The sequence below is a fragment of the Mirounga leonina genome, unplaced genomic scaffold (assembly GCF_011800145.1).
Source record: "Mirounga leonina isolate KUSES-001 unplaced genomic scaffold, KU_Mleo_1.0 Mir_173, whole genome shotgun sequence".
In the NCBI taxonomy this organism is placed as follows: domain Eukaryota; kingdom Metazoa; phylum Chordata; class Mammalia; order Carnivora; family Phocidae; genus Mirounga; species Mirounga leonina.
This window is the reverse complement of record NW_023270447.1, coordinates 76,272,544-76,297,322: the sequence shown is the minus strand read 5'-3', so window position 1 is coordinate 76,297,322 and position 24,779 is coordinate 76,272,544. Positions and strand designations below refer to the sequence as shown.

Genomic DNA, 24,779 nt, shown 5'->3' with positions numbered 1-24,779 from the left:
TCCCAGAGCCGACGTCCCGCACCCTGGGACCCAGGGAGATGGAGGGGGGTGGCACTGGGCCCCGGGTGAAGCCCCGGCAGAGCTGCCGCCCACTGTCTGCCTGGGTGCGGGCTGCTTGCCGTTCCAGCTCAGTCTGGGAATGTGGGCCCAAGCGCAGGCCAGCAGAGGGGCACTTCCTCGCCCACCCACAAGCCTGCCACAGTGTCTGAAATGCCACCCCTTCTTGCATTATGGTAGAACAGGGCGGCTCAGTGGAAAGCACACAGCTTTGGTACTAGACAAGCCTGGGTTTAAATCCTGGTTGTGTCATGGACTAGCTGGGTGATCTAGGGCATTTTCTTACCCTCTCCAAGTCTCAGCTCCCTCATCTGCAAAACGAAGCCAATGATCCTTACCTCGTAGTGTTCTTATACGGAGCAGAGCTTAGGGATGGAAAGCGCTCATACATATTCTGTGTCCCTAACGTGAGAGAGTCTATGAGGCTCCCTTAGGAAGGGGGCCATCGGACCATGAAGTGCCCACTTCATCCCTGGGGTTCTCTTGTCCCGGTCCAGCCCCTCCCATCTACTCAGCTACCACTCTCCTTCACACACTCTTTGCTCTAAAGTGAACACACTGGAACTTTCCCACCTCTGTGCCTCTGCTCACCACCAAGGAGCATGTTTTACACCAGTGATTCTCAAAGGGTGGTCCCCAGACTACCAGCATCAGCAGTACTTAACTGAATCAGACTTACTGAATCAGAAATGCCAGGGGTGGAGCCCAGAAATCAGTGTTTTTAAAAACAAGCCTTCCAGGTCCTTGTGATGCAGCTCAAGTTTGAGAACACTATCCTGTATCACAGCATCATCCTGCTGGAGCTCCAGGAGCTTGAGCGATTCCCTTAACTTCTCCGAGCTTCAGCTTCCTTGTCTATAAAATAGGGACAAGAATAGTATCCGCCTTACTTGGTTGTTGTGAGAATTCAGTGAGAGAATTCATGGAAAGTGCTTAGCTCAGCACCTAAAACGTGGCCGATGCTCAATAAAGACTAGATATTACTTTTAATAATGACATCATCATTATTCTGCATCATGTCCCTATCCCAGTGCCCCCCCTTCACATTTCTGCATGATATAATCCTCAGTGCTGAGGGCCCCCAACTGAGGTGTCTCCTTCCTCCAAAGAGCCTCTTGTGATCTCTTTCCTTTGAGCCCGTGTGGCTTGTCTCTTGGGCCACCTGCTTTGTATATGTCTGAGTTCTCCGCACAGGGCCCGATTCTGCCTTGTCCGTGTGCCCTGCAGCATCCCCTTCCCCTCCCCTGCCCAAGTTCCCGGCATTTGGGCAGCTGCCTGGGCCCTCTGCAGTCCATGTTGGTCTGAAACGCCACGTCCCAAGACTGGGTTCTGCCCACATGCTTCCTCACCACACTCCCTAACTGGCAACCATGGCCAGCCTTCTGAGTCTTTCATGGTCTGGAGGGGAACTTCTCACTCTGGGTTAACTGGAAATTTTGTTCTTTGCAGCTTGTCATGATTTCCTATCCTTCTTATGCTAAATCCCCTTGAATAAGTATCTACATGGAAGCATTTTAATTGAATCCTCTGCGAAGCTCTGCAAGGTTGGGGTTAGGGTCTTGGTGTCATAGATGAGGGGACTGAGGCCCCAGGTCGACAGCTTCTACATGGCAACATTTGGAATAGACTGAAAGCATCTAGCTCCTGAGTTCAGGTACGTTCTACTGCCCCAAGCTGCCCAAAGCGGGACAGAAGAAACAGTTTCAAGTTTTCAAGACTGGTAACTCTTTGAATTCCTGGGCATTGTCCTGAGGCTGAGCATTCATGGACCTTCCTCTGGGACAGCCTAACTCTGACCTTCCCTACTTGCCTTCCAGTTTCAGGTCTGTGCGACTGCTAAAGAATGACCCAGTCAACTTCCAGAAGTTCCCCTACACGAGTGAGGATGAGGCCTGGAAGACCTACTTGGAAAACCCGTTGACGGCCGCCACGAAGGCCATGATGAGGGTCAATGGGGACGATGACAGTGTTGCAGCCCTGAGCTTCCTCTATGATTACTACATGGTACGTTTGCCCCCGCTGGGCCTGTACCCCTCTGACTGAACGCACGCCTTCGCTCTCAGGCCTCATGGCCCCACAGCCCACGCCCGGCCCCACACTGTGCTTTTTCTCTCCTCTGGGTCTTCACACATGCTGTTCCCTCTGCCTGGCCCCCTTCCCTTTCCCCTGGATAAACCTTTCTCTCAGCTCTGGGTCTCATTCCTTCACTGAGAAAGGGGAAGGCTTTCTTGGGTTTCCCGTTCTGTGCCTCCAGGTACCCTCAGCAACTACCATCATTATCCTCGACTCTTTAGAGACTTGGCCAGCAAGTCTTTAGAAACTTTTCTTCATTCCCCCATGACTGAGCTCTTGGAGGACGGAAACCGCGTGGTGATCATTACTCAGTCCTCAGCACCCCATAACTGCTTGCCACACACATAGCACCCGGTACATATTGATGGAATGGATCGATGTCTTGGCCACACACCCCCCCTCACAATAGCACCCCCAGCCTCTTCTTTCTGCCCCTGTCCCTTAGGTCATCCCAGTTGCCCTGTCCTCCCCACCCGCCTGTCCCAACCCCACCAACTAGAACATGCCTTCTGCTCTTGAATCCTTTCCTTTTCTTCCCAAGGCCACTTTCACTTGCCATGTCACCTGTCCCTGTCCAGAGTGTCTGACTATCCTTCCTGCCCTTGCTTCCATTCTGTGTAATGTAACACCTCCTGACAAACGGTCCTTATGGTTCTCTAATGGTTTCCAGGGCCTTGGCCTTGACTCTGGGAGACTGTCAGCACCTGAGAACAGGAATGAGGCCCTCTCCTATCTGACCAGTTGGCCATCACAGATCCCTAACACACAGTGCCCCCCCTTCCCATGCCTATGCCAGACATTGCTCATGGACTCCAGCCTGCCTTCTCCCTGGGGGTACAGGAAGCTGAAGAATCTTTCTCAAGCCAGTACTCCAGGCAGCCCCTACCCATCCGTCTGAATTATCACATGATAGCAAGCTTTCTCGTTCTCCCTAGGCTGGGTGATTGCCCCAAGAGACTTGACCAGATTTGAGAATGGGAAACATAAACAGCCAATTATTGAGATAACTGGCTTTGGACTTGAAGATTTAAAGCCACTTTGTAAATAAGCCCTCAAATTTCCTGACCCGAGAAATATTTTATCTACCTTACCCCAGGGGGGAAAGCACACTCTCCGTGTAAACTCACAGGCCAAGGAGGGGAAGTATGGTCTCAGATACGAGAAGGCCCCAAATTTTCTTTCTGGCTTTGGTTCTCACCATGGAGGGGTGTGGTTACCCTACCTTACTTGCTCCCCAGCAGACCCATAGCGTGCTGATAGTGTCTGGACCAGGCCTTGGGAAAGAAATTTGTATTGACTCCCTCAGGCTGGAGATGTGGTGAGAGCCAGAATCCTAGGCCTGGATTTAACCCCCAGGCTGGGATTTACAGTTTGAGGTTGGACCATAATGTGAAATCCAGTATCATCTTCCCAGGCAAAGGGCCATTCCCAGGGCCAGAATGGTGGGGACAGATTCTGGAGGTGATACCTGTCGTGGTTTTAGTGAAAACACCTGCCCCACCCCCACCTCCCCATTTCAGAGCACTCTGGGTTCAGAACAGCCCCATGGATAGTAAGGATGGGGTCTCATGATGTGCGGCGGGGATGGAGTTGGGAGTTTGAGACCTGATCTGGCCACAAACTGGCAGTGTGGTTTTGGGCAATATACTTCTAAAAGTAACAGCGTATGGTTTCTTACTGAATGCCAGGTTCTGTGCCTGGCACCTTCCCGCATGCTCTCCCATGGGGTGTGAGTAAGAGCCCAGGCATTGGAGTCCCTAGGCTGGGTTGGAGACCTGGTTCTGGCTTTATTAGCCAGAGGTCAAAATGACCTGGATGCTCTAAGATACAACAACATTATAATTATGAAAAGTCACATTTAGATAGTGTTCTCCATGTGCTAGGTCTAAGCACTCACAACAAGCTCAGGAGTGGGTGTTACTATTATTATCCTTGTACAGATGTGGACAACGAGGTACAGAGAGGTTAAGGGACTTGCCCCCCAGGGCACACAGCCAGTATGTGGCATATCTGGGAACTGAACCCAAGAAATCTGGATCCAGAGTCCACGCTCCTAACCACTGAGACAACAGAGCCTCTCCGGGCCTCAGTTTCCTCATCCATATAATGGAGATGATATTAGTAGCTGTTACAGAGTGTGGTACAGGGCTTAAATTAGAGATCACATAGAAGGTACCTAGTACAGGGCCTAGTGCACAAGAAGTACTAGACTAAAAAACAGCAAGCAAGGGGCGCCTCGCTGGCTCAGTTGATAGAAAATGCAACTCTGGATCTTGGGGTTGTGTGTTGGAGCCCCATGTTGGGTGTAGAGGTTACTTACAAATGAAATCTTAAAAACCAGCAAGGGGCACCTGGGTGGCTCAGTCGGTTGAACATCCGACTCTTGATTTTAGCTCAGGTCGTGATCTCAGGGTTGTGGGATCCAGCCCCATGTCGGGTTCCTTACTCAGCGGGAAGTCTGCTAGAGATTTTCTCTCTCTGTCTCCTGCCTCTTCCCACCCCCCCCTTCTCTCTCTCTCTAATAAATAAATCTTAAAAAAAACACACACACAAAAACTAGCAAGCATTATTTTTACTAGTAAATCTTCAAATACTCTTGAAGTAGGTATTATAATCCCCCACTTGCCATATGAAGAAACTGAGTCTCAGAAAGGTGAAGTCATTTATTCAGAGTCACACAGCACTTTTAAGTGGTAAAGTTAGAACTTAAGCCAGATCTGCCTGACTTCGAATTCCAGGATGCCTAACAGCTAATTTTGAGGTGCTTCTTCTCACTCTCTAACTTGGAACTCAGACTGACTTATGGCCAGCCAACTCCAAGGACTGGCAGGTTTTCCCCCCAGTGACCAACGTAGTTCCTCTGTCTGGCCAAGGCCGCCCGAGGAGGTTGATCTTGCCATAAATGCATAAATCCCTCTTTCCTCTCCACTCAGGGCCCCAAGGAGAAGCGGATCCTGTCCTCCAGCACTGGGGGCCGGAACGACCAAGGAAAGAGGTGAGGTTTGCTCAACCACCATCTCGGCCCCTTTCCTCATGCTCCCCTCCACCTCGGGCTCTTAACAATCGGGCACAGAAGGCTCAGTGCCCAGGGCCCACAGGACTCTTAGGGGCCCATGGAAGTGAGAATTTATTTTAAAATCAGAAGAAAATAATGAATATAATCCAACCTGGATTACACCTATCTTTATACCAATGCAACTGTAAAAAGGTATTTTAAAATATTTTTTTTTAAGGTGGAAAGAGTCCGAAGGCAAGAGACTAGGGCCCACCGAGTCATAATGAGACCCTGTTCCACTAGAGAGCCTGCAGGCCATGTGGGCTGGAGTTTATTGAAAACAAACTTCAAAGCCATGGTCCAGGAAAAGCCCCAAAGGCAGCTTTTCTGTCCTAGCTCCAAAACCCTCCTCCCTGCAGTCTCACGGGGAGGGAGACCTGGCCTGGGGGAGGGGACACCTGGGTTCAGGTACTTCTTTCCTCTGGCTCTCTTGGGCCTCTGCCTGACATTATAGCCTCGGGGCGCTGATGTTCCCCTCCTCCTCCTAGAAGGCAGCCCAGGCCATGCTCACGGCCAGATGGGTACTAGAGGGACCCTGCCCTTTCTCTACTCTTCCCCCACCCTCCTCCCCCACGCCTCCCCACCTACCATGTAGGGCCTCTGCTGGGAAACCTTCTGGGCTTCTCTCTGCCTTCCAGAAAATCCAAGCTGCTAAGGCAGGCATTATGGCTCATGCTGCTGGCTCAGGACCCCTCCGTGCTAGGAACAGTAGGGTTGTGCATGGGACTTTTCTGAAAACTAATTTTTAAACATGTCGTTAGCTTTTCTGATTACAAAAGTAATACCCGTTTGTTATAAAATATTCAAACTCTATAAAATATATAAAGTAGAAAGTAAAAGTTTCCTGTAATCCTACTCCCCTGCCCCGCTTAACAGTTTGGAGTATACCCTTCCAGACCTTTTTCTCAACATATATTAACTGTACTGTGTTAACAGTAATATCCACTCCCCCCCCCCCCCCCCCCCCCCCCCCCCCACTGTGTAGATGACTCAGTGCAGTTGTTTTAAGGTGGGGACATTTGACTCTGGGTAAGAAATAAATGAACTTTCAGTTTTTAAAATGACCAAGTACTATAAAAGATAAAGCAGATGTTTTTCCCCTCGACCCTGAGCCTGTACTTGGTTCCATTCTCGACACCCTCCTCCCTGCTCATCCCTGTGACAAACTGGCCTCTTACTCTGTCTTGCTTCATGCACGTCGGGAAGATCTAACATTATGTGGGATTAAAGAAGGTCAGTGGGTCAGCGTGATGGTCACCCTCCAGTCCAACTGAGGGTCCCCTCGCCCCTCAGAGAGAAGAGGTGCACTCACTCAGCCCTCCTCTGTCCCCAGGTACTACCATGGCATGGAATATGAGATGGACCTCGCTCCCCTTGAAAGTCCCACGCATCTCATGAAATTCCTGACAGAGAATGTGTCTGAAACCCCAGAGTACCCAGATGTGCTCAAGAAGAATAACCTGATGAGCTTGGAGGGGGCCATGCCCACTCAGGGCAAGGCAGCTCCCCTCCCCACCGGCCCCAGCAAGCTGGAAGCTGGCTCTGTGGACAGTTACCTGCTGCCCACCAGTGATATGTATGATAACAGCTCCCTCAACTCCTTGTTTGAGAGCATTCATGGGGTGCCACCCACACAGCGCTGGCAGCCTGACAGCACCTTCAAAGATGACCCACAGGAGGTGAGGGCCCACCCCCATACCCCTCACAGCATCCCTGGATATGTGCATGCATGTGCAGAAGGAGAGAAGACAGTGAGGAGGTCAGAGGTTTGGAATCCTTGGGATAAAAAGTCCTAGAGCAGAGGCAGGTCTGCCATGTACTGTTGTCCCAGTTGTGCACTGCATAACCTGCACAGCTGTATGGGACAGCTCTGGGATGAGGCCCCAGCAGCCTGAATGTGGCCATTTATTCTCTTTGAATTATGTTCCTCTGCAGTCGCTGCTCTTCCCGGATATCCTGAAAACGTCTCCAGAACCCCCGTGTCCAGAGGATTGTCCCAGCCCCAAGAGGTAACTCAGCCCTTCTGGAACCTTGGCCACTTGGACGGTAGGCAGAGGCTACAGACAGAGCCTCACACTGTCCCCAGAGCAGGCATCGTCAGTGAATGAAAAGAGGGGAGTGAAAGCACATGAAGGGAGAGAGACAGATTTCTACATTTCTTTCTTGGGCTGTGACAGGGAGCTCAGAGCCCTGTTCAAAAACTGAGGTTCTGTTGCCCTTCATCTCCCCTGGGGCTTTGTCACCCCTCAGGGGTCTCTCTGGTTTCCATTATTTGTTATTCAGCAGGATTGTGGATCAATGAAACCATAAATAGAAACTCCGAAAATGAGGAAACTGAGGTCCAGGGGTAGGATGATTTCTCAAAGTCCCACAGTAAATCCCCAGCACATCCTGAGCCTCCTGTCGCACTGCCCTCTGGGATACTCCTGCCTGCGAGGTCAGCCTCTCTGTCCTTCCCCTCTCCTCCCTGCAGTGACTTTGAGTACACCCTGGGCTCCCCCAAAGCCATCCACATCAAGTCGGGGGAGTCGCCGATGGCCTACCTCAACAAGGGCCAATTCTACCCCATCACCCTGCGGACCCCGGCAGGCGGCAAAGGCCTTGCCTTGTCCTCCAACAAAGTCAAGGTAGGTTGTCCCTGGAGCAGCTCAGGAAGGGGCTAGGATGGTTGGGCCAGCCCGGCCTGACAGGGACCCTAGGGAGGTGGTGCCACTGCCACGGAGTGGGGGGACATGGAGGCAAAAGGGCAGGGCTGCTGGACCAGGGCTCTGGGAAGGGATCGGGACTGCCTGGGCCTCTCCTGAGGCTGGGGGTCACAGCGGCCGCTGTGCTTGCAGAGCGTGGTGATGGTTGTCTTCGACAACGAGAAGGTGCCCGTGGAACAGCTGCGTTTCTGGAAGCATTGGCATTCCCGGCAACCCACTGCCAAGCAGCGCGTCATCGACGTGGGTGAGAGCCCCCCCAGAACCCCCTCCCTGGCTCTCAGTCTCTCCCTGTCCCTGTCTCTCTCTCTCTCTGTCTCTCTCTCTCTCTCTCTGTCTCTCTCTCTCTCTCTCTCACACACACACACACACACACACACACACACACACACACACCCCCCCCAATTGGGTCTTTCTTGCCCTGCCCCTTTCCCCAGCCCCCTGTGATCTCGGCGGGACTTAGTTCTCACCCCAGCCTCCTGCCTGGCCCCTGTCTCCAGGTCCTGCGCTGTGGGGTTTGCAGGGATTTGCATCTGTGGGCTTCTTTTCTGTGTTGCTTTGGGGTAAACAGTGCCCTAGAGACCCCAGCAGTGTGCGATAAATAGACCCCTGGGATACTGGCCTGCGTGTCCCCGTGGGGGGCTTAGCCCATTGAGACACAAATGCCTAAGAGAACAGAGCAGACTGCAGTGTAATTTGGAAGGTTGGAAGGACAGTGCAGGGCAGTTCTGCTTTGGGAGCTGGGACCCTGGGGCTCTGTAAGCAGGGAGAGGGCCTGGGGAAGGGACACGGGGTACCACTTTATCCCAGTCCTGGGCCCCGGGATGTGTGGGAGGCACCGCCCATCCTCGGGCCTCCAGGTTCTGACTCCATCACTCTTTTCTTGACTGTGTGACCTGTGTGACCTCCCTTTTCTGGACCTCAGTTTCTTCAACTATCAAATGGAATAAGGCCAGCTACCCTGCCTGCCTCCAGTGCTGTTTCTTCTGCCTTGGAGTCGTATGCCCTGGAGAAAACGATATCACTAGAAACAATCCCATGACATGTCTGAGAGGCCACATAGCAAGTGGGTAGGAGCCTGTGTCCAGGGGCCAAAGCTGAGCTCCAGTCCTTGCTGTGCCTTTTTTTTTAAGCTGTGGCACCCTGGCCAAGTGACCAGACATCTCTGAGCTTCATTTTCTTTCCATCTGTAAACTGAGTGTTCATAGCGTCACTGTGAGGATTAACTGAGGGCTCGCCATACTGACGTGTTCAGTGAGTGGTGGCCGTCCCCCAGTTCGCCCACGGTCCGTGCGATGGCTCGGCGTGAGGAGTCCCAGAGCTGCTACGCTTCCTGGTGCTCTTACCACCACCGGCACTGCTCTTACTCCTTCTACTACTACCGTGTCTGGGAGACCCCCCCAAGTCCCAATCCCACTGCAAACTCGAACCTCCACCCAGAAGTGATGAGGGCCCTGGCCTAGCCGGCCAACTTAGGGATTCTCTGTGGGGTTTGGGCACACCTGCTTCCCAGGCTGGACCTCAGTTTTCCCATCTGTAACCCAGGGTACAACCATCAGTTTCCCCCACCACATTGAAGCCTGGTTCTTGGGGGAGAGGGTAGCCCGGCTCCTAACTGCCCCCTCCCCAGCATGTCCCCAGATCCCTTTCCTCCTGACTCTCCCTTCTGGTCTCCTGTGGTTCCAGCTGACTGCAAAGAAAACTTCAACACCGTGCAGCACATTGAGGAGGTGGCCTACAACGCCCTGTCCTTCGTGTGGAATGTCAATGAGGAGGCCAAGGTCAGTGCATGGCTGTGACGGGGCTGGGTCCCTCGGAAGTCCCCAGGTGGGGATATAGGATTGTGGCAGCTGCTTTGATGAGCGTGCCCGTGGAGGAGGCAGGATAGAGAGAGGAGGAGAAGCACAGCCTTCCAGAAAGGCTAGGCCTACGTCCCAGCCCTGTGACCATGGCTACAAAATTGGGGTGCAATGAGAGCACCGACTGAGGGATTCACATGAGGATCACGTGTGCTAAGTAAAGGGTAGAGCCCAGCCTGGCTCAGCAGTGGGGGCTGTTGTTATCAATCCCATCCACCCATTCACCAGATGGGAAAACCGAGGTCACACAGCCAGCCACCGATGCACCAGGTTTGCCGACTTGCAGGCCAGTCAGGGTTGCAGGAGGAAGCTTTGGAGTCCGCAAGGGAGGCCGCAACCCCAGTTACATCACTTCCTGCGTCCAGTAGAAGGGAACAGTAGTCTGCCTCCTGGGGTTGTAGTGAAGATCCCCTGGGATCATGCATGTCTCAGAGCCGGGCACAGGGCCAGACCCTTGGGAGAGGCCTGAAAGTGGAGCCTCTGGTGATTTTTTTCATCCCAGCCAGTCAGTGCCCAAGGCCAGCTTGCTGTGTGCTTCTGGGCCTCTCTGTGCCTTGGTTTTCTGTTTGGAGAGCCGGCATTGTGGAAAGGGCACTGGTCTGAGAGCCGGGGGCTGGGTAACCTTGGGCCTGTCCTTTGCCTCCTTGCGCCAGGCCTATCCTCTCAGACCAGGGTTGGGTCCAGCGCATGGCAAGGGCATTTCTGGCCTGGACAGGCTGGGGAGCTTGCCTTATGGGGGCAGTCCAGGCTGCCTGGAGAAAATAGAGCTGAAGGGGCTCTGAAAACTCAAAGGGAGGCACAAAAGTGAGGGATTATTATTATTCAAACAGATGCCAGGGGCTGGAGGAGGAGCTGGGGCCTCTGGTGCAGGGAGGCGGGGGAAAGAGTTTCATGGGAAGGGAGAGGTGGGTTTCGGCTAGGATTTTCTCACAGCCCCTTAAGCCCCCGGGCATGGGTCTTTCTCATGCAGCTGGGTGGGAGCTGCATTTGGGCTGAGTTGGCTGAGGGGGAGGTATGTCTGGCATGCGCCCAGGGGCCTGGCCCCCACAGCCAAGGAGGGAAGGGGGTCTGCTCAGGCACCGCACCCCTACCTGTGCAGGTCAGGACCATTTCCGAGGGAAATGTCCCAAAGAACAGTGGCCAGTCTGGAGTGGGGTGTGGCCCTGGCACCCCATGGAGGAGTCAATCAGGTAGACAATCACCAGGTGAGCCTGCCAGGGAGTCCCAGCTGAGACTCAGCCCAGACTGCCATCGGCTAGGCCTAGGCTTTGGGTTGAGACCAGCAGTCACACTCACAACAGGTCACTACATGCCCAGCTCAGTAGGTGCTCCACGCGCCCTCACAGCCACGTGAGGTAGGTTTAATTAACCCCATTTTGCAGATAAGGAAACTGAGGCTCTGTGAGGTTAGAGCACTTGTCTCAAGCCACGTGGCCAGTGAGTGGCAGAGCCCAGCTTCCCCAACCGAAGTCCGGGTGGCCGCACGCCTGGGCTCATTCTGCTGGAATGTGGAAACATCAGCAGGTCACCCCTCTGCTCAGAGCCTCTGCTTCCTTGGGTGTAAAATGGGGGTGACAGGTCCAATGATGGCTGGAGCTGGTGGTCAAGGGTGCAGAGGGGCAGGGTCTCACCCCTGTGGCCCGGGGCCAGCAGGAAGGTGGTCTTCCGGGGCTGGGGGGAACGGGCTATGGCCCTTCCATACTCCTCACTCTGGCTGGCAGAAAAATGAGGCTCTGCACTTTAACGAAAGCCCACGAAGGACCCCTAACCTCCCTCCCAGGGCCTTGATCCTTTGGGCTGCCCTTGGCAGTCTGGTGGGAGCTGCCTCACCCGCTGCTGAAGAGCCTGGGCTCCAGCCTGGGCCCTCCCCACACCCAGTGTCACCTGGGGATGGCCGGCGCGCCACCCCGAGCACCAGGTTGGCTGTCCATAAAAGAGGTGGTGATGGGTGCCTGCCAGGGGTGCCGCTCCCCAGGGGCACAGTAGGCTCAGTGATCAGGGTGCTTGTGGGACAGCAGGGCTGGCGCCTAGGGCAGGCTGTTTCTCCAGCTCCCCTGTCTGTCCCCAGGTCTTCATCGGCGTCAACTGCCTCAGCACAGACTTCTCCTCGCAGAAGGGGGTGAAGGGAGTCCCCCTGAACCTGCAGATCGATACCTACGACTGCGGCTCAGGCGCTGAGCACCTGGTGCACCGAGCCGTCTGCCAGATCAAGATCTTTTGTGACAAGGTAGCTGGGGTGGGGGGTGGGCTGGGAGGGAGAAGGGCCAGCCCCCACCCGTGCGTCCTCCCCAGCCATGCGGGGCATGTCTGTCTCCCTCTGCTTCTTGCTCTCCGCACGTCTCCCTCCTCTGTGTGCTTGTCATTGTCTGTCTTAGTCTCTAAGTCTATTTTTCTCCCTCTCTCTGCACTTCTGTCTCCCCTCTCTCTTTCTGAAGATCTCTTTGTAGATCTCTCTGAAGATCTCTCCATGTTTCTTTCTGTGTCTTGTCTGTCTCTCTCATGTTTCTCTTTCTTCTTCTTGTCCCTCTCTGACTCCACTTCCCTTTTCTCTGTTTCTCTGTCTGTTCTTCTCCCTCCACGTCTGTCTGTCTGTCTCTCATGGCCTGGACTGACCTCAGACAGGGCTGGGCTGGGCTGGGCCCAGCGGGGTGGGCGCTGCTACTTTCCCATTTCCTGGTCTCACTCTGGGAAGAAAGCAGCCCTAGAAGGCTGGCAGCCCCGGAAGGGCTGGCCCATAGTTAAGATGCAAGGCAGCCAGCCCTTCCCAAGGCCCTTGGTGACCCCCTTCCCCTTCTTCCCCCACAGGGAGCAGAAAGGAAAATGCGGGATGATGAGCGGAAGCAGTTCCGGAGGAAGGTCAAGTGCCCCGACTCCAGCAGCAGTGGTCAGTGGGGATGGGCCAGGGGCTGGGCTGGCCTGGGGCGAAGGGAGAAGGAGACTGGAGGGCAGAGGCTGGGGGTATGAACGGAGAGGTCCCAGATGCAGTGCCATCCTTTTCCCATCAGGCATCAAGGGCTGCCTGCTGTCCGGCTTCAGGGGCAACGAGACCACGTACCTGCGGCCCGAGGCTGACCTGGAGACCCCGCCGGTGCTCTTCATCCCCAACGTGCATTTCTCTGGCCTGCAGCGTCCTGGAGGGGTGAGGGTCTCGGCCAGAGAGGGTCCCGGCCCCTGGGTGGGACCTGATCGGTGCAGACTGGTGGCGAGCACCCTGCCACTCGGCCACTACAGGCCAGTTTAGACGTGTTTAGGTCCGATATTTTTTACATCAAAATGAAAATGCTTTTATTGAATCCCATGGGATTAAAAAACGTACGCATGTTCATACAACATTAATGACCTTTTCTACTGAAGAGAAGAAGGTCAATGAAGAAACGGACCTTATAACCGTCGAAACGTTCATGCTTGGGGCGCGCATGGAAGTTTCTGATTTCTGAGCCCCAAATTAGATGGCGGCCAAATCCAAGCTGGATCATGGTGGTCATGGCAACGCTTGTGAGCACTCATTATGCACCAGGCACTGCTCTCCATGCTTCCCACGCGCCACCTCCTCTCCCCCTCCCTACCACCCTACCGGATGGGTACTGTCATTCTCCCCGGATTCGTGGGGTGGACGTTGAGGCACAGAGACCAAACCCCACAGCACGGGCAGAGCCAGGGTTTGGACCCAGGCACCTTGGCTTCAGAAGCCGAGCCCGCGAACCCCAGCTACACCACCTCTCAGGCCGGGGAGCCCTCCTTTGAGGTAGATACCGTTGTCCCTCCATTTTCCAGAGAAGGCCGCACGGCAGGTCAGTGGGGGAATCAGGATTGCAGAGCCTGTCTAGTAGTTTGCTTCCATATTAAACAATTTGACTATTTCCTTCCACCGAGGTCCCCCCCCCCCGCCTCCCCGTGTAGGTGGGAACGTTTGCAGAAATAGTTCTTGCTGTCCAAGCTGTGTTCAGTGCACTCACCTCAAACAGTAAGAGGTTGTGGAACCAAAAAAGCAGTCAGCACTGATGTGGCCAATGGTGCACACCTAAAGCCCTTCCTGTGTCCACCGTCCTCCCTTCACTGCCCCCCGGGCCCCGGAAGCGCTTCTGTGGCCCCATAGTCCGGTGGCTGCATGACCCCAGTGTCTCTCCCCAGCCAGAGGCCCCAAGTCGGGAGATGACTGCTCTCATGGGATTAAGGGCCCTGTGGCCAAGTTGACGGCTGCTCTGTGGGGAAGAGGGAGGCCCCCAGGCTTTGCCCCTGTGAGCCTGGGTTAGGGGGGCGGGGAGGTCTGAATCCTGAATCTGCCTCCTACCAGGTGTGTTACCTCGGGAGGCTCTCCACCCTCTTGGGCAGGCCTGGGTGCTTCCTGTCATGGGACTGGTGATGCCTGGGCCAGACAGCACAGTGCCAGGCACTTAGGGGGGGTTCCAGAGAGTGCCCTTTCCCCTCACCCCCCTTTCCCCTTGTGCTTCTGCTCCTACTTCCCAGTTCCCAGCTGCACGGCAGTGTGCAGTCCTGGCCCTTCTAAGCAAGCTGGGGCTCAGGTGGGGCTCATGGAGTCCACCATATTTCTTCAGCACCTCCTGTGTCCACGGAGTCCTTGACTCATTCTACCTGGGCTGGATCCTACCTTTTGACTCAAGATCTCAGCTCATTTAAGAGGACTTAATCTGAGCGGAATGGGCTGGAAACGCATTGCAACTGCATCTCCCCTCCTCCCCGCCACACCCAGAGATTGGGCCCCCTCCCCCCAGAAAGCCTCCAGCAGTGGAGGGCCCCTCTCATCTTCCTCATGTGATGGAAAATGTCTTTCCTCTTCATTGCAGGCCGTGCCCTCGGCGGGTCAGAGCAGCTCCAACAGGTACGGAGAGAAGCAGCTAGGGGCCTCCTCACCCACCCTGCCTGGCCCCCTACTGCTTGTGCTGCCCCCCAAGGCAGGGCCTGGGCGCTGAGGAGGCAACTGGGAGACTCTGCCCCCAGCCCCCAAGCTAGATTCAGGCTCCTTTCTCACTGAAACTGCCCACGTTTTTATGGGTTTGTTTTATGTGAAAAGTTGGCAAATCTCTGGCGAGACACATGCTTGTAAAAAGGGAAGGAAGAAGCCTCTGAGATGGTAGTGCAGATTTAGACAGCAGGGAGGGGACGCTGTGCCGCAGGACTGACCATGGGGTCCACCCCCCCCCCAAGACTCCAGGAGGCAAGGGAGGGGCCCGGCGCCTTGGCCCCTCCTGACGTCCTTCCCTCTTGGCCTAGAGATCTGCCCGAGTGGGAGCACGGCCTCATGGGCCTGAGGCCGGGACGAGAGGGTGGCGTGTAAAAGGGAGAGCTCATTTGTTGTTGACCTCGGTGTCCTCCCCCGCCGAAGAAGGGGTACTTTTCATGCGGGGCTTCCATACCAAATCAGGTCACTTATCCCCTCACCACAGCCCCAGCAGGTCAGGCAAGCAGGGGTTATTGCTCTACTTGACTGATGAGGAAGCAGAGGCTCAGAGAAGTGCAGTGACTTGGCCAAGCTCACACAGTGCTTGCGTAGCATCTGCATGGACCCTAAGTCTGCCTTACTCCAAATCCCACAGCCCTGCCCCCTCTCCCTGCCTCCTGGCCAAGTGGATTCTTTCAAAAAAGAATCCTATCGATGGTAAAACAACAGTCGGCATTCACCGAGGCCCTGCTGTGCACCACACGCTGTTCTAGAAGCAGTTTGCGTGATCTTCTGCAGCCTCACAACTTTATGAAGTCTTGTTGTCATTGTCTTGTCATCCCATTGGATAGATGGGGACCCTGAGGGACTAAGAGACTCCCCCCAAGTCACCCAGCTAGTGAGTGGGATTTGAACCTAGGCAGTCCCAACTCCAGAACCTGTTGCTTTAACTGCCATCCCACTGCTTTGGGCCTGCCCTCATGGGATCTTCTGAGCTCTGGGGCCCCTTCCAACTCTGGGATCCCCCTGGGTTCCTCACGAGCCCCTCCCTGTCGCTTCCTCCCTGCCCCCCGCCAGGCTGCCTCTGAAACGCACCTGCTCACCCTTCACGGAGGAATTTGAGCCTCTGCCCTCCAAAAAGGCCAAGGAAGACGATCTTCAGAGAGGTACCTTGACTCCCGGCCCATCTGTTCTCTGAGCCCACCATAGAGCCCCCAGCTCCCCATGAGGCCTGCCCCAAAGCCTCAAACACCCACCATGGCCCAGGCAGCCACGGCAGCATCCGTCCCAGCAGAGAGGGCACAAGGGGCCGCCTTACTCTTCTGAGTTGGAGTTGGGCCAAACCTTGAGGGTGGGGTGGGGGCCAGGGGAGCACCCAGAGTGCTTGGAGAGAGGTCCATGGAGCTGGAGGGCTTCTGCTTCCTCTGGCCTTGTTGGACATGGGCATCCTGCGGCAGTTGGAAAAGGCAACAGGCTCATTATGTTGGGCAAGCCCCCTGCCTTCTCTACTGGGGGTTGCGAGCAGAGTTGGGTTTCCATACCTGGCTTTCTGGCTTTGACAGCCTGAATCTGTGACTTCCTGGGAGAGGGGGACATGCCCAAACCTCTGGGGGCTGTAGCTGATTATCAAGGAGAAACCAACCAGCAGCTAAGATCAAAAGCTTCCGGCAACCTTCAATTGAGCCTTGTACTGCACTTGGTATTTAAAATGTCATGTCATTAATTCCCCAACAACTCTGTGAAATAGAGGGCGGGGCCACCTCTATTTCCCATGTGGATAAAGTGAGGCTCACTGATGGAAAAATGTCTTCAGGGTCACCTAGCTGGCAGGTGGTAGAGCGGGGATTGGAACTTGCCCAAATCAGCACAGTCTGAGTGGGACCTGCAGAGCTGGGTGGTATTTCCCCATCTGGGTACAGACCCTCAGCAAGGATTTGCCCTTTCTGCAGAAATCAATCTCATGTTAAAAATAATATTTTGGGGGGCGCCTGGGTGGCTCAGTAGCTTAGGCATCTACCTTCTGCTCAGGTCATGATCTCAGGGTCCTGGGATTGAGCCCCGCAAGGGGCTCTCTGCTCGGCAGGGAACCCGCTTCTCCCTCTCCCTTTCCCTCTGTGCCGTCTCTCTCTCAAATAAATAAATAAAATCTTTAAAAAATAATAATATTTTTAAAGATTCTCCCATCCCCTGAGGTATTCCCGGGCTGATCTGTCCTCCCCTTACCACTAAACCCCATCCCTTTGCCTCTCAGTTCTGTTGTATGTGCGGAGGGAGACCGAGGAGGTGTTTGATGCTCTCATGTTGAAGACCCCAGACCTGAAGGGGCTGAGGAATGCGGTAAGAGGCTCTGTGACACCCCCCCCAGCCCTGGCCAGACCCCACTCTGTGTTCCTGTCCCCCACTCTTCACTCCACAGTACTGATTTCCCACAGGAAGGCTCTGAGGAGGAATATGCTGGAACGCTGGCTTTCTGATGGTCCACCTGTCCCACCCCACTGGCGGGGGGGGGCTACAGGCCTGGCTGGTGGGGGCGTGCCTCTGTGATGTTATCTCCCAGCCAGAACCCTGGCTCCACCCTGGGAGTCACACACACCATAAATCCTCCTTAATCTGATGGCTGCTGTCTGACAGGCCAGAGCTTTTTGTTGGCTTTGCAAACCTGTTTCTGTTTTAATGGGAATGAAACCCAAAAAGGCCAGGCCCCAGAGACACTCTTTTTTTCTTTTCCAGGGGGCCTCATTCCTCCACCTTGTGGTTGGCTGGGGGGCGCTGGCGGGGGGGCGGCGAAAGGTGGCGTCTGGGCAAGGAGACTGTCCCCAACCCCCCAAACTGCCAGAGAGCGGGTGGAACAGCTTTGAACGAAACCCACAGCAGCTTTGTGGCTCAGCTAAAAACTGAGCAAACACAAGTCTCCAGCTGGGCTTGAAGGTTGAACCACACAGGACAGCCAGAGGGTTCCAAGAGGGCGGGCTGGGGAAGGGAAAATGAACCCGTAGTAACACCAACTACCTTTTACTGAAGACCCACTACGTGCCAGACATTTTGTCAGGCATGCGACGTTTGCTAGCTCACCATATTCGTGTAATACCACCAAAAAGTGGGTACTATTATTATCTGTTCATTTCCATGAGGAAACAGCCTCCCAGAGGTCAGGTGACTTGCCAAAGTGGCTAGAAGTGACAGAGCTGCAGTCCAGCCCAAGCTCTCTCCACTCTGCTGTACCCTACTGGTCCCTTCATGGATCATCCGTCCTGCTTGGCTGGAACCAGCCCCAGAAGCTGGCCTCACAAAAGGCCATTAATGTCACTTAGACTCAGAATCTTTGGGCCAGTTTAGTCCCTTCTTCTAGCAGCCCTATGAGGTGGGCAGGCATGACCATTTCCACCACTAGCTTGCCCAGAGTTGGCAGCTGCTGAGTGGGGGGCCCCCGGCACCGGCATGATGTGGGTCTGGCTTTAGGCAGGGGTTGGGGGACCTGGTGGATGCTCCTTGGGATATATTACAGCTACTAAACGTGCAGTCTGTCAAGAGTTTGTTGTGATGCAGGAAGGCTTATAACATACGATGTGAAGTAAAAGAAGTTCTATAAAGCTCCATGGGGAATACAAAAAATCTGCACCATGGCCAAAAGATGGGAAAGAGTGTACCCAGATGTTTATCTCTGGGAAACAGGATTACGGACAGTTGTAATTTTCTTCTTTGTATTTTTCCACAGTAGGGATGTATATTTTATAATCAGGAAATAAAGTCATAGTATAAAAGGCTGGAATAGATCCAGTTTGGGCAGCAGACAACAAATCCCCTACTGTTCTCTTCCAGATCTCTGAGAAGTATGGCTTCCCTGAAGAGAACATTTACAAAGTCTACAAGAAATGTAAGCGGGGGTAAGTGCTCAGTACAGCTCTCCCTCCCATTCCCCCCCCTTGCTGCCCCTTTCTATCTAAAATGTTGGCTCAGGCTGCTCCCAGTGGGTTGGCTTTGTGGCGAGGACAAGGCCTTGGAGTTGGGCCGAAAGCCCCCAGTCAGGCAAGACCACCTGTAGAGACCAGACATTGACCAGCACCAGGAAGGAAAGGAGGGGCAGACAGATGGAAGGGTCTTTGTAGAGACCACAGGTAGAGAGCCAGTGGAGGCCCAGAGATCAGACGACCCGGGTCCAAATCCCAAAGCCACGGGATAGCCAAGTCATTTGATTATAATGCTGGTGATCCTGACTACCATTCCCTCGTCCGCCTACCATGTGTCAGATGTGGGGCTACGCATACCCCACTTAACTCTCACAGCCACACTATGAGGTAGACACCATGACCCACCCTTCACAGATAGGGAAACTGAGGCTCAGAGGTGCTAAGCAGTATTCAGGGCCGGGAACAGCAGAGGAAAGACAGGGAGGCAGAAGGGCCCAGCAGTGTTGCTACCGGTCGAGTCAGGGGCCCAAGGAGGGAGCGGCTGGCCAGGAGTCTGGAAAGGGTGTGGAGATTGGGCGTGGTTTTGAGGGAACCCGCCCCGGATGCTCCACAGGCCTCCACCTTCAGGTCTGGATGAGGCAGGAGGGAGTGAAGCTTTACCTTCCAGAGGGCCAGGCAGTGTGGCACCTGCTCTGGGTTCCTGGGGGTTAGTGCTAAACACCACAGCACCCTTTACTACCTGCCCAGGAGAGTCCTCGGCAGAGGGGGGAGATGGAGGGCCATGTGGTGACTGCTTCTCCCCCACCCCCACGCCAGGTTTTAGTCCCCCTGGTCAGAGCCAGCGAGCTGGACCCTCACAGCCCTTGCTAACCAAGTCCCTGCACCAGCCCAGCGTGGGGCCTCCGGGCAGTGAGGAATTGTTGGCGTCATTCCTTGCCCAGAGGACCCACTCCCGGCCCCCTGCCTGCAGCTCAGACCCTGTCCTCCTGCTCTGGACAGTGTAACTCCAGCTACACTTACTGGTGGCCCCTGGAAGGTGCTTGGGCATTGCCCCGTGGCCACTCTGCAGGCTTTCCTTTTCAGAAGGCTTTGCAAAGCCAGGCAGGTTTTGTACCCAGGCTGAGGCCCCATCCAGGCAGGCCCAGGGGCTGGCCTCCCACCCTCCCTCCTCTTTGGTTCCCACCCAGCCTCCCACAGAAGGGCAGGGGGCGGGGAGGGGGGGGGAGGTGTGCAGTCCTGCAGCCCCTGGGAAAGGACCCGTTTGGTTTTGGTTGTATGAGTGTCTAGAGTTTTTGTGTGTTTTTTTCCTTCCAAGTTTCGGTTTCAAACTGGGGCTCACACGCTCTCTGGGGCGGAATCCACCTCCTCGCAGAGGGCAGGCTCTGCTTTGCCCAGACAAGCCCAGCCCCACTGCCCCTTCGGTGCCAGCGCCCGTCCCCACCCCCACTGGGGCCCCACCTGCTGCCGGCCTCCCTGATGGGTCCCATGGCAGGCTGGGCCGAGGGGCTAGGAAGTGTGTGTGTGTGTGTGTGTGTGTGTGTGATTTGGGGGCGGGTGTATGTATACGAGGATGCCCCAGCCCCACTGGCCGAACTGCAGATCCTTCTTCCCTTCAACGTTAGCCAGCTATTTAAAGCCTAATTTAAAAGCTTCCATGTGTGGAGCACTTTCTATGTGCCAGGCGCTGGGCTCAGGAACTCCCAGGCATCATCTCATTGACCCTTTGAGTTTGGTATGACTTTCTGCATTTCTACAGATGAGGAAACTGACGTTCAGGTGGGCCCGGAGTCACGGTTAGTAACCAGCAGGAGGGATCCTAGCCTGTCTGAGGCCTGTGTAAAGAACCACTACTTTATCTCGCCTCCTGCTTGTTCCTCTGACCGCTAAGCAGTGTGCAAATAGGGGCTGTGGCCCGGCCCTTTATGTGCCTAGCCCCAGAGCCCAGGGCATCACTTAGCGGCCCTTCAGAGGCACCCCACACCCCCAACCACCAAGACCTCAGGCCTAGGTCACCTGAGATGCGTAAATGAGAAGAGTCCGCAAAAAAACCTTTCGGGAGAGGAGAGGCCAAGCTCCTCTGCCACATGTCCCTCATGTCACACTCTCTTCCTCTGAGGAACAGAAAATTCTAATCAGTGGCCTCGCTTATTTTCACAGAACCCTCCCGAAAGTCCTGTGGACAAAAGTAGATAACAATCAGCTTTACAAGCACCACTGAGTGCTTGAAAGATGAACAAATACATTGTTTTGCTGGCAGCTGGCCAAGGGTTTCGGGCAGCCCGGGACGGAAGACAGCTAGAAGCGGGCTAGTGACAAGAGGCCCACATTCTGGGGCAGCGGTTCCCAGCAAGCCCTGCCTCTAGGGCCCAGCTGTCTCTGACCTCTGAGAGGGAGGGGCCTGGGGGCTTGTCTGGGGTGCCTGGGGTGGAGGTGTGCACTCCGGGCCCGCTGGCAGCCCTGCTGGGGCGTGGGTGGGAAGCAGCCTTCAAGTTCATGCAGGCAAGGCACTCGGTGCCCGGCACCTAGAAGCACCCCGGAAATGCCACTATCAGAAGCCAACACAAACCCGGCCGCTGACCAAGCGCTCACCCCTCTGGCCCAGCCTGCAGCCCCCAGATGGAGATCCCTCTGTGAGATGAAAGAATGGCTGACGGGATCTGAGGAAGCGCAAGCCTGTAATTAGACACCGGCAGTCAGCACCCCGGCCTGGGAGCCTGAGCCCAGCCCTCCTTCCAGAAAGCAGCCGCATCTGGATGCTACTGCACAGATGTGGGATGTAGGCCAGAGGCTTGGGCTCACTCCTTTGGCAAGGTCTCCATCCTCCGGACCTGGGGGATGGCAGGGACGGGGCTACCGCCTCCTGGGGGGGGGGGGGTCCCTGGAAAAGCAGACAGCTACCTGCCAGGAGCCCTATCCTGAGACCCGTAGCCCCCCACTCCTGCCCCACTTGAAATAACCTCACCCCCATCTGAACTCTCCCCCAGGCCTGGATTTTGCCTTTCTCATATATGCCGCTTCCTAACTTATATTTGTAGTGTTGTTTTTCTTTCTAAAAAATGGTACAGTGGAAAGAGACAAAAGTCTGGATGCAAGTCCCAGCTCTGCCATGTGTTAACTGTGTGACCCTAGGCAAATGACTCCGCTTCTTTGAACCTCAGCTTCCCCATCTACCAACTGGAGTAAAAGGGTTCTAAGGATTCCTTTTCTCAGGCCCTACTAGATTCTGAACTCCTGGAGGGCAGGGTCTAGGATCTCTGTGTGGCCCTTGTTTTTGTTTGGAACAAGACCCTGCCCATGGAGAGGCCTCAGTCAACGCTAGTGGGGTGGATGGATGAAGACCCCCGCCTCCATTACAAAGGGGAGGCTGATGTGGTCGGGCCCAGAGGCTCTTCATCAGGAAGGCAGCTGCTAGCGGGGGGCCCTGGGCATACACTGTGGCTTTGACGCTCTGCGGGGGGCCACAGCACGGAGGCCCTGTCCCTCTTGGATTGGCCCAGGTCCCTGCCTGAAGAGCATGGGGAGAGAGGGCTCTCCTCCCCCTCGAGTCTCTCGCGCCACCCGTGAGGTTTCAGTTTCATGGGGGTGAAACTGAGAGGGGCCTTACGTGGCACCTGCCTCTGGCTCAGGCAGGCACACCTGAGTGACACATCGCAGCCTCCTATTGAACCCAAACCATGCTGGTCCACCCACCACGCCTCTTGCGCTTGAACTCTCACTTCGTGTCCGTGTCCCGTCTGGCCTGGGGACGAAGGAGCACTGCGTCTTCCCCAGTCAGTCTGGTGCAGTCGGGGCCATGGTTGGAGGTGTGGCTCGGCCACTTGGGGAATGTGCCTTCCACTGCCAAGTGGGACAATGAGTACCCACCTTTGTTGTTATGACGGTCTGGAGAAAGTTCATGAGGTGCCTGGAATGTTGGGGGCACCCAATAGAGGCCCTGAAAACAAGGGGCCTGCCACATTCTAGACACATCTCCTCTTCTCTTCCAGAATCTTGGTCAACATGGACAACAACATCATTCAGCACTACAGCAATCACGTCGCCTTCCTACTGGACATGGGGGAGCTTGATGGCAAGATTCAGATCATCCTCAAGGAGCTGTAAGGCCCAAGCATCCACCCCCCTCGGACCCCTTGGGGTAGGGGTAGGCTCCAGGCAAGGAACCGTCTGGGAAGTGGCCCCACGCCACACACAACCTCTCCTCATGCCTCAGTGCTGTTACTTGAATGCCCTGCCTGAGGGAAGAGGCCCTCACATTGCAAACCCACAGATGCCAAGGTCAGGAAGGGACCTAGGAGGTGTCCTGACCTGAACCTCAACTCGTGCTTGAATCTACGCTGGATTTCCTGCCAGTGCCGGCCCAGCCGGAGACAGCGCCAGCTTGGCTAACGTCCCCACAGCCTGTCTCCTCCTCAGAAGACTGTGTTCTCTCAGTCCATCTCCTGGTTGGCTATTCAGATGGTGGAAGCGGACCCTCTTTCCCCCACAGCTGCCTGACTCTTGTCCAGCTTTCATTCTTGATTCTTCTATCCACTTCAGACCCTTTGGTCAATTAGCTGGAAAACTCTTTTGATTTTCAGTGTAAACAATTTTTAAATGTTACCAGAGTGGAAACACTCTCTTTCTCACGGATTTCCTCAATACAAGATGTAAATAATCGAGCTGATTGGTTGGAACAAAATAGCTGCTGTAAAAGAAACAACTTCCATGCCTGTTCACTGATGTACACATTTCTTATTTACAATTGTCATTTATGTTATATATATAGAAGTATATATTGTATATACATGCAACATTTTATATTTTTCATGGATACATTTTTATCATTTCAAAAAATGTGTATTTCACATTCTTGGACTATTTTTTTTTAGCTGTTATTCAGTTATGCATTTTGTATACTCACATGGTATTTAGTAATAAAATTCTCCCTATGTATTACTTCAAATACTACACATGTTCCTTTTGTGAAAGGCTTCCCAGGAAGAGAGGGTGAAAGCAGATTAGGCCCACCCCCTTCCATCCTGCGGGTGGTTTACCCTGGACTCGAAGGCTGGTGGCGCGTCCTGGGCACTGGAGAAGCAGAGGTGCCCCCTGGAAGGCAGCAGGATCCTGATGTCGAGATCTCTGTCTGGCGTGGTCACACAGGCTGAATGTTATGACCTTGGGACCATTGACTAGAGATGGAGAAGTCCCGGGAAGGTCAGGATGGCCTTGCCACGGACCGCACAGCTGGGGCCAGGAGGCAGAGCCCACGGCTGGGAGCCACGTGGCCTGAGTTCTTGTGCCACCTCTGCCCCCACACTCCGGGCCAAGTCATTTTCCCTGCAGCTGACTTGGCAGCTTACAGAAATGGGTGCTCCTATCTCTTCCCAGCTCTGCGGTCATGACATCATATTGGTACATGGGGGAGTATTTATGCCCCAGAAATTGACAACTGCTACAAATCAAGGCCTTTATTTCCTCTAGGGAACAAATGACAAATCAGAGCATCTGTCCTTCTTTCCTTTCTTCCTTCCTTCCTTTGCCAGCTTCCTAGCACACCACCACCTCTAGGCCTCAGTTTCTTTAGCTATGAATGAGGGTTCTCCGTGGGTCTTTGTAACTATCATCTTTAGAGCCCCAGAGCTGATTGGTGGGTCTCAGAGGCCACCTCGATATGGGGGAGGGGACAGCTGCAGCCTCTGAGGATCCTCCCGACTTCACTCATGGTGGATCAGCTTTTCCCCTTTTACACATCAGGGTTTCCCGTAAACTTTTGTCTGAACAAAACTTTTAAACCGTTTGTAAACCACAGATGCCTCCAAGGGCCTCTCAGCTCTGACAGTCGGAGCCAGTGGTCTTAATTCCCACAGCCCTGCCTGGAGTCACGGCCAGGGCCAGGGTCAGGCCAGCGAGGCCCGAATCTCAGGCACAAAAATTCGGAGGCGTCAAAGAGCTCAGGAATCAAGCGAAATCAATGCAATGTTTTTTGGTTTTTTAAATAAAGGCAAAAACAAATCCACCATGAACAAAATATCAACATTTGAAGCCAGGATCAGTATTACTTATGTCTCCTGTGACCTCAGACACCCGTATGGCTTGCATGTCACCGGCTCGAGGGACCCTGTAGGCATCCAAATGGCTGTGTCCATTCCAGGCCTCACGACAGCTATGACGTCACCCAAGCTGTCAGCGCAGGACAACGCGTGAGGGTGGGATGGCAGGGTGTGTGCAGGGGGTCAGCACATT

General features: G+C 54.6%; 1 protein-coding gene across 1 annotated transcript; it reads left to right on the top strand.

The window, feature by feature from the left end:
- The first annotated feature begins 1,881 nt into the window (after window positions 1-1,881).
- Window positions 1,882-22,655, top strand: GRHL3 (grainyhead like transcription factor 3). Its single transcript, XM_035020217.1, has 15 exons — window positions 1,882-2,061; window positions 5,064-5,125; window positions 6,519-6,864; window positions 7,121-7,194; window positions 7,659-7,812; window positions 8,023-8,134; window positions 9,574-9,668; window positions 11,815-11,973; window positions 12,552-12,630; window positions 12,752-12,885; window positions 14,552-14,586; window positions 15,724-15,812; window positions 16,898-16,983; window positions 18,466-18,530; window positions 22,541-22,655. The coding sequence occupies exons 1-15, from the start codon at window positions 1,996-1,998 to the stop codon at window positions 22,653-22,655; spliced, it is 1,671 nt and encodes a 556-aa protein (XP_034876108.1). The 5' UTR covers window positions 1,882-1,995.
- The last annotated feature ends 2,124 nt before the right edge of the window (window positions 22,656-24,779 follow it).

Excerpts from the sequence above, each read along its gene's own strand:
- GRHL3 (XM_035020217.1), top strand. The coding sequence starts at position 1,996 with ATGATGAGGGTCAATGGGGACGATGACAGTGTTGCAGCCCTGAGCTTC. Across the intron at positions 9,669-11,814 it reads ATGTCAATGAGGAGGCCAAG|GTCTTCATCGGCGTCAACTG; the intron begins GTCAGTGCATGG and ends GTCTGTCCCCAG. Across the intron at positions 16,984-18,465 it reads TGAAGGGGCTGAGGAATGCG|ATCTCTGAGAAGTATGGCTT; the intron begins GTAAGAGGCTCT and ends GTTCTCTTCCAG.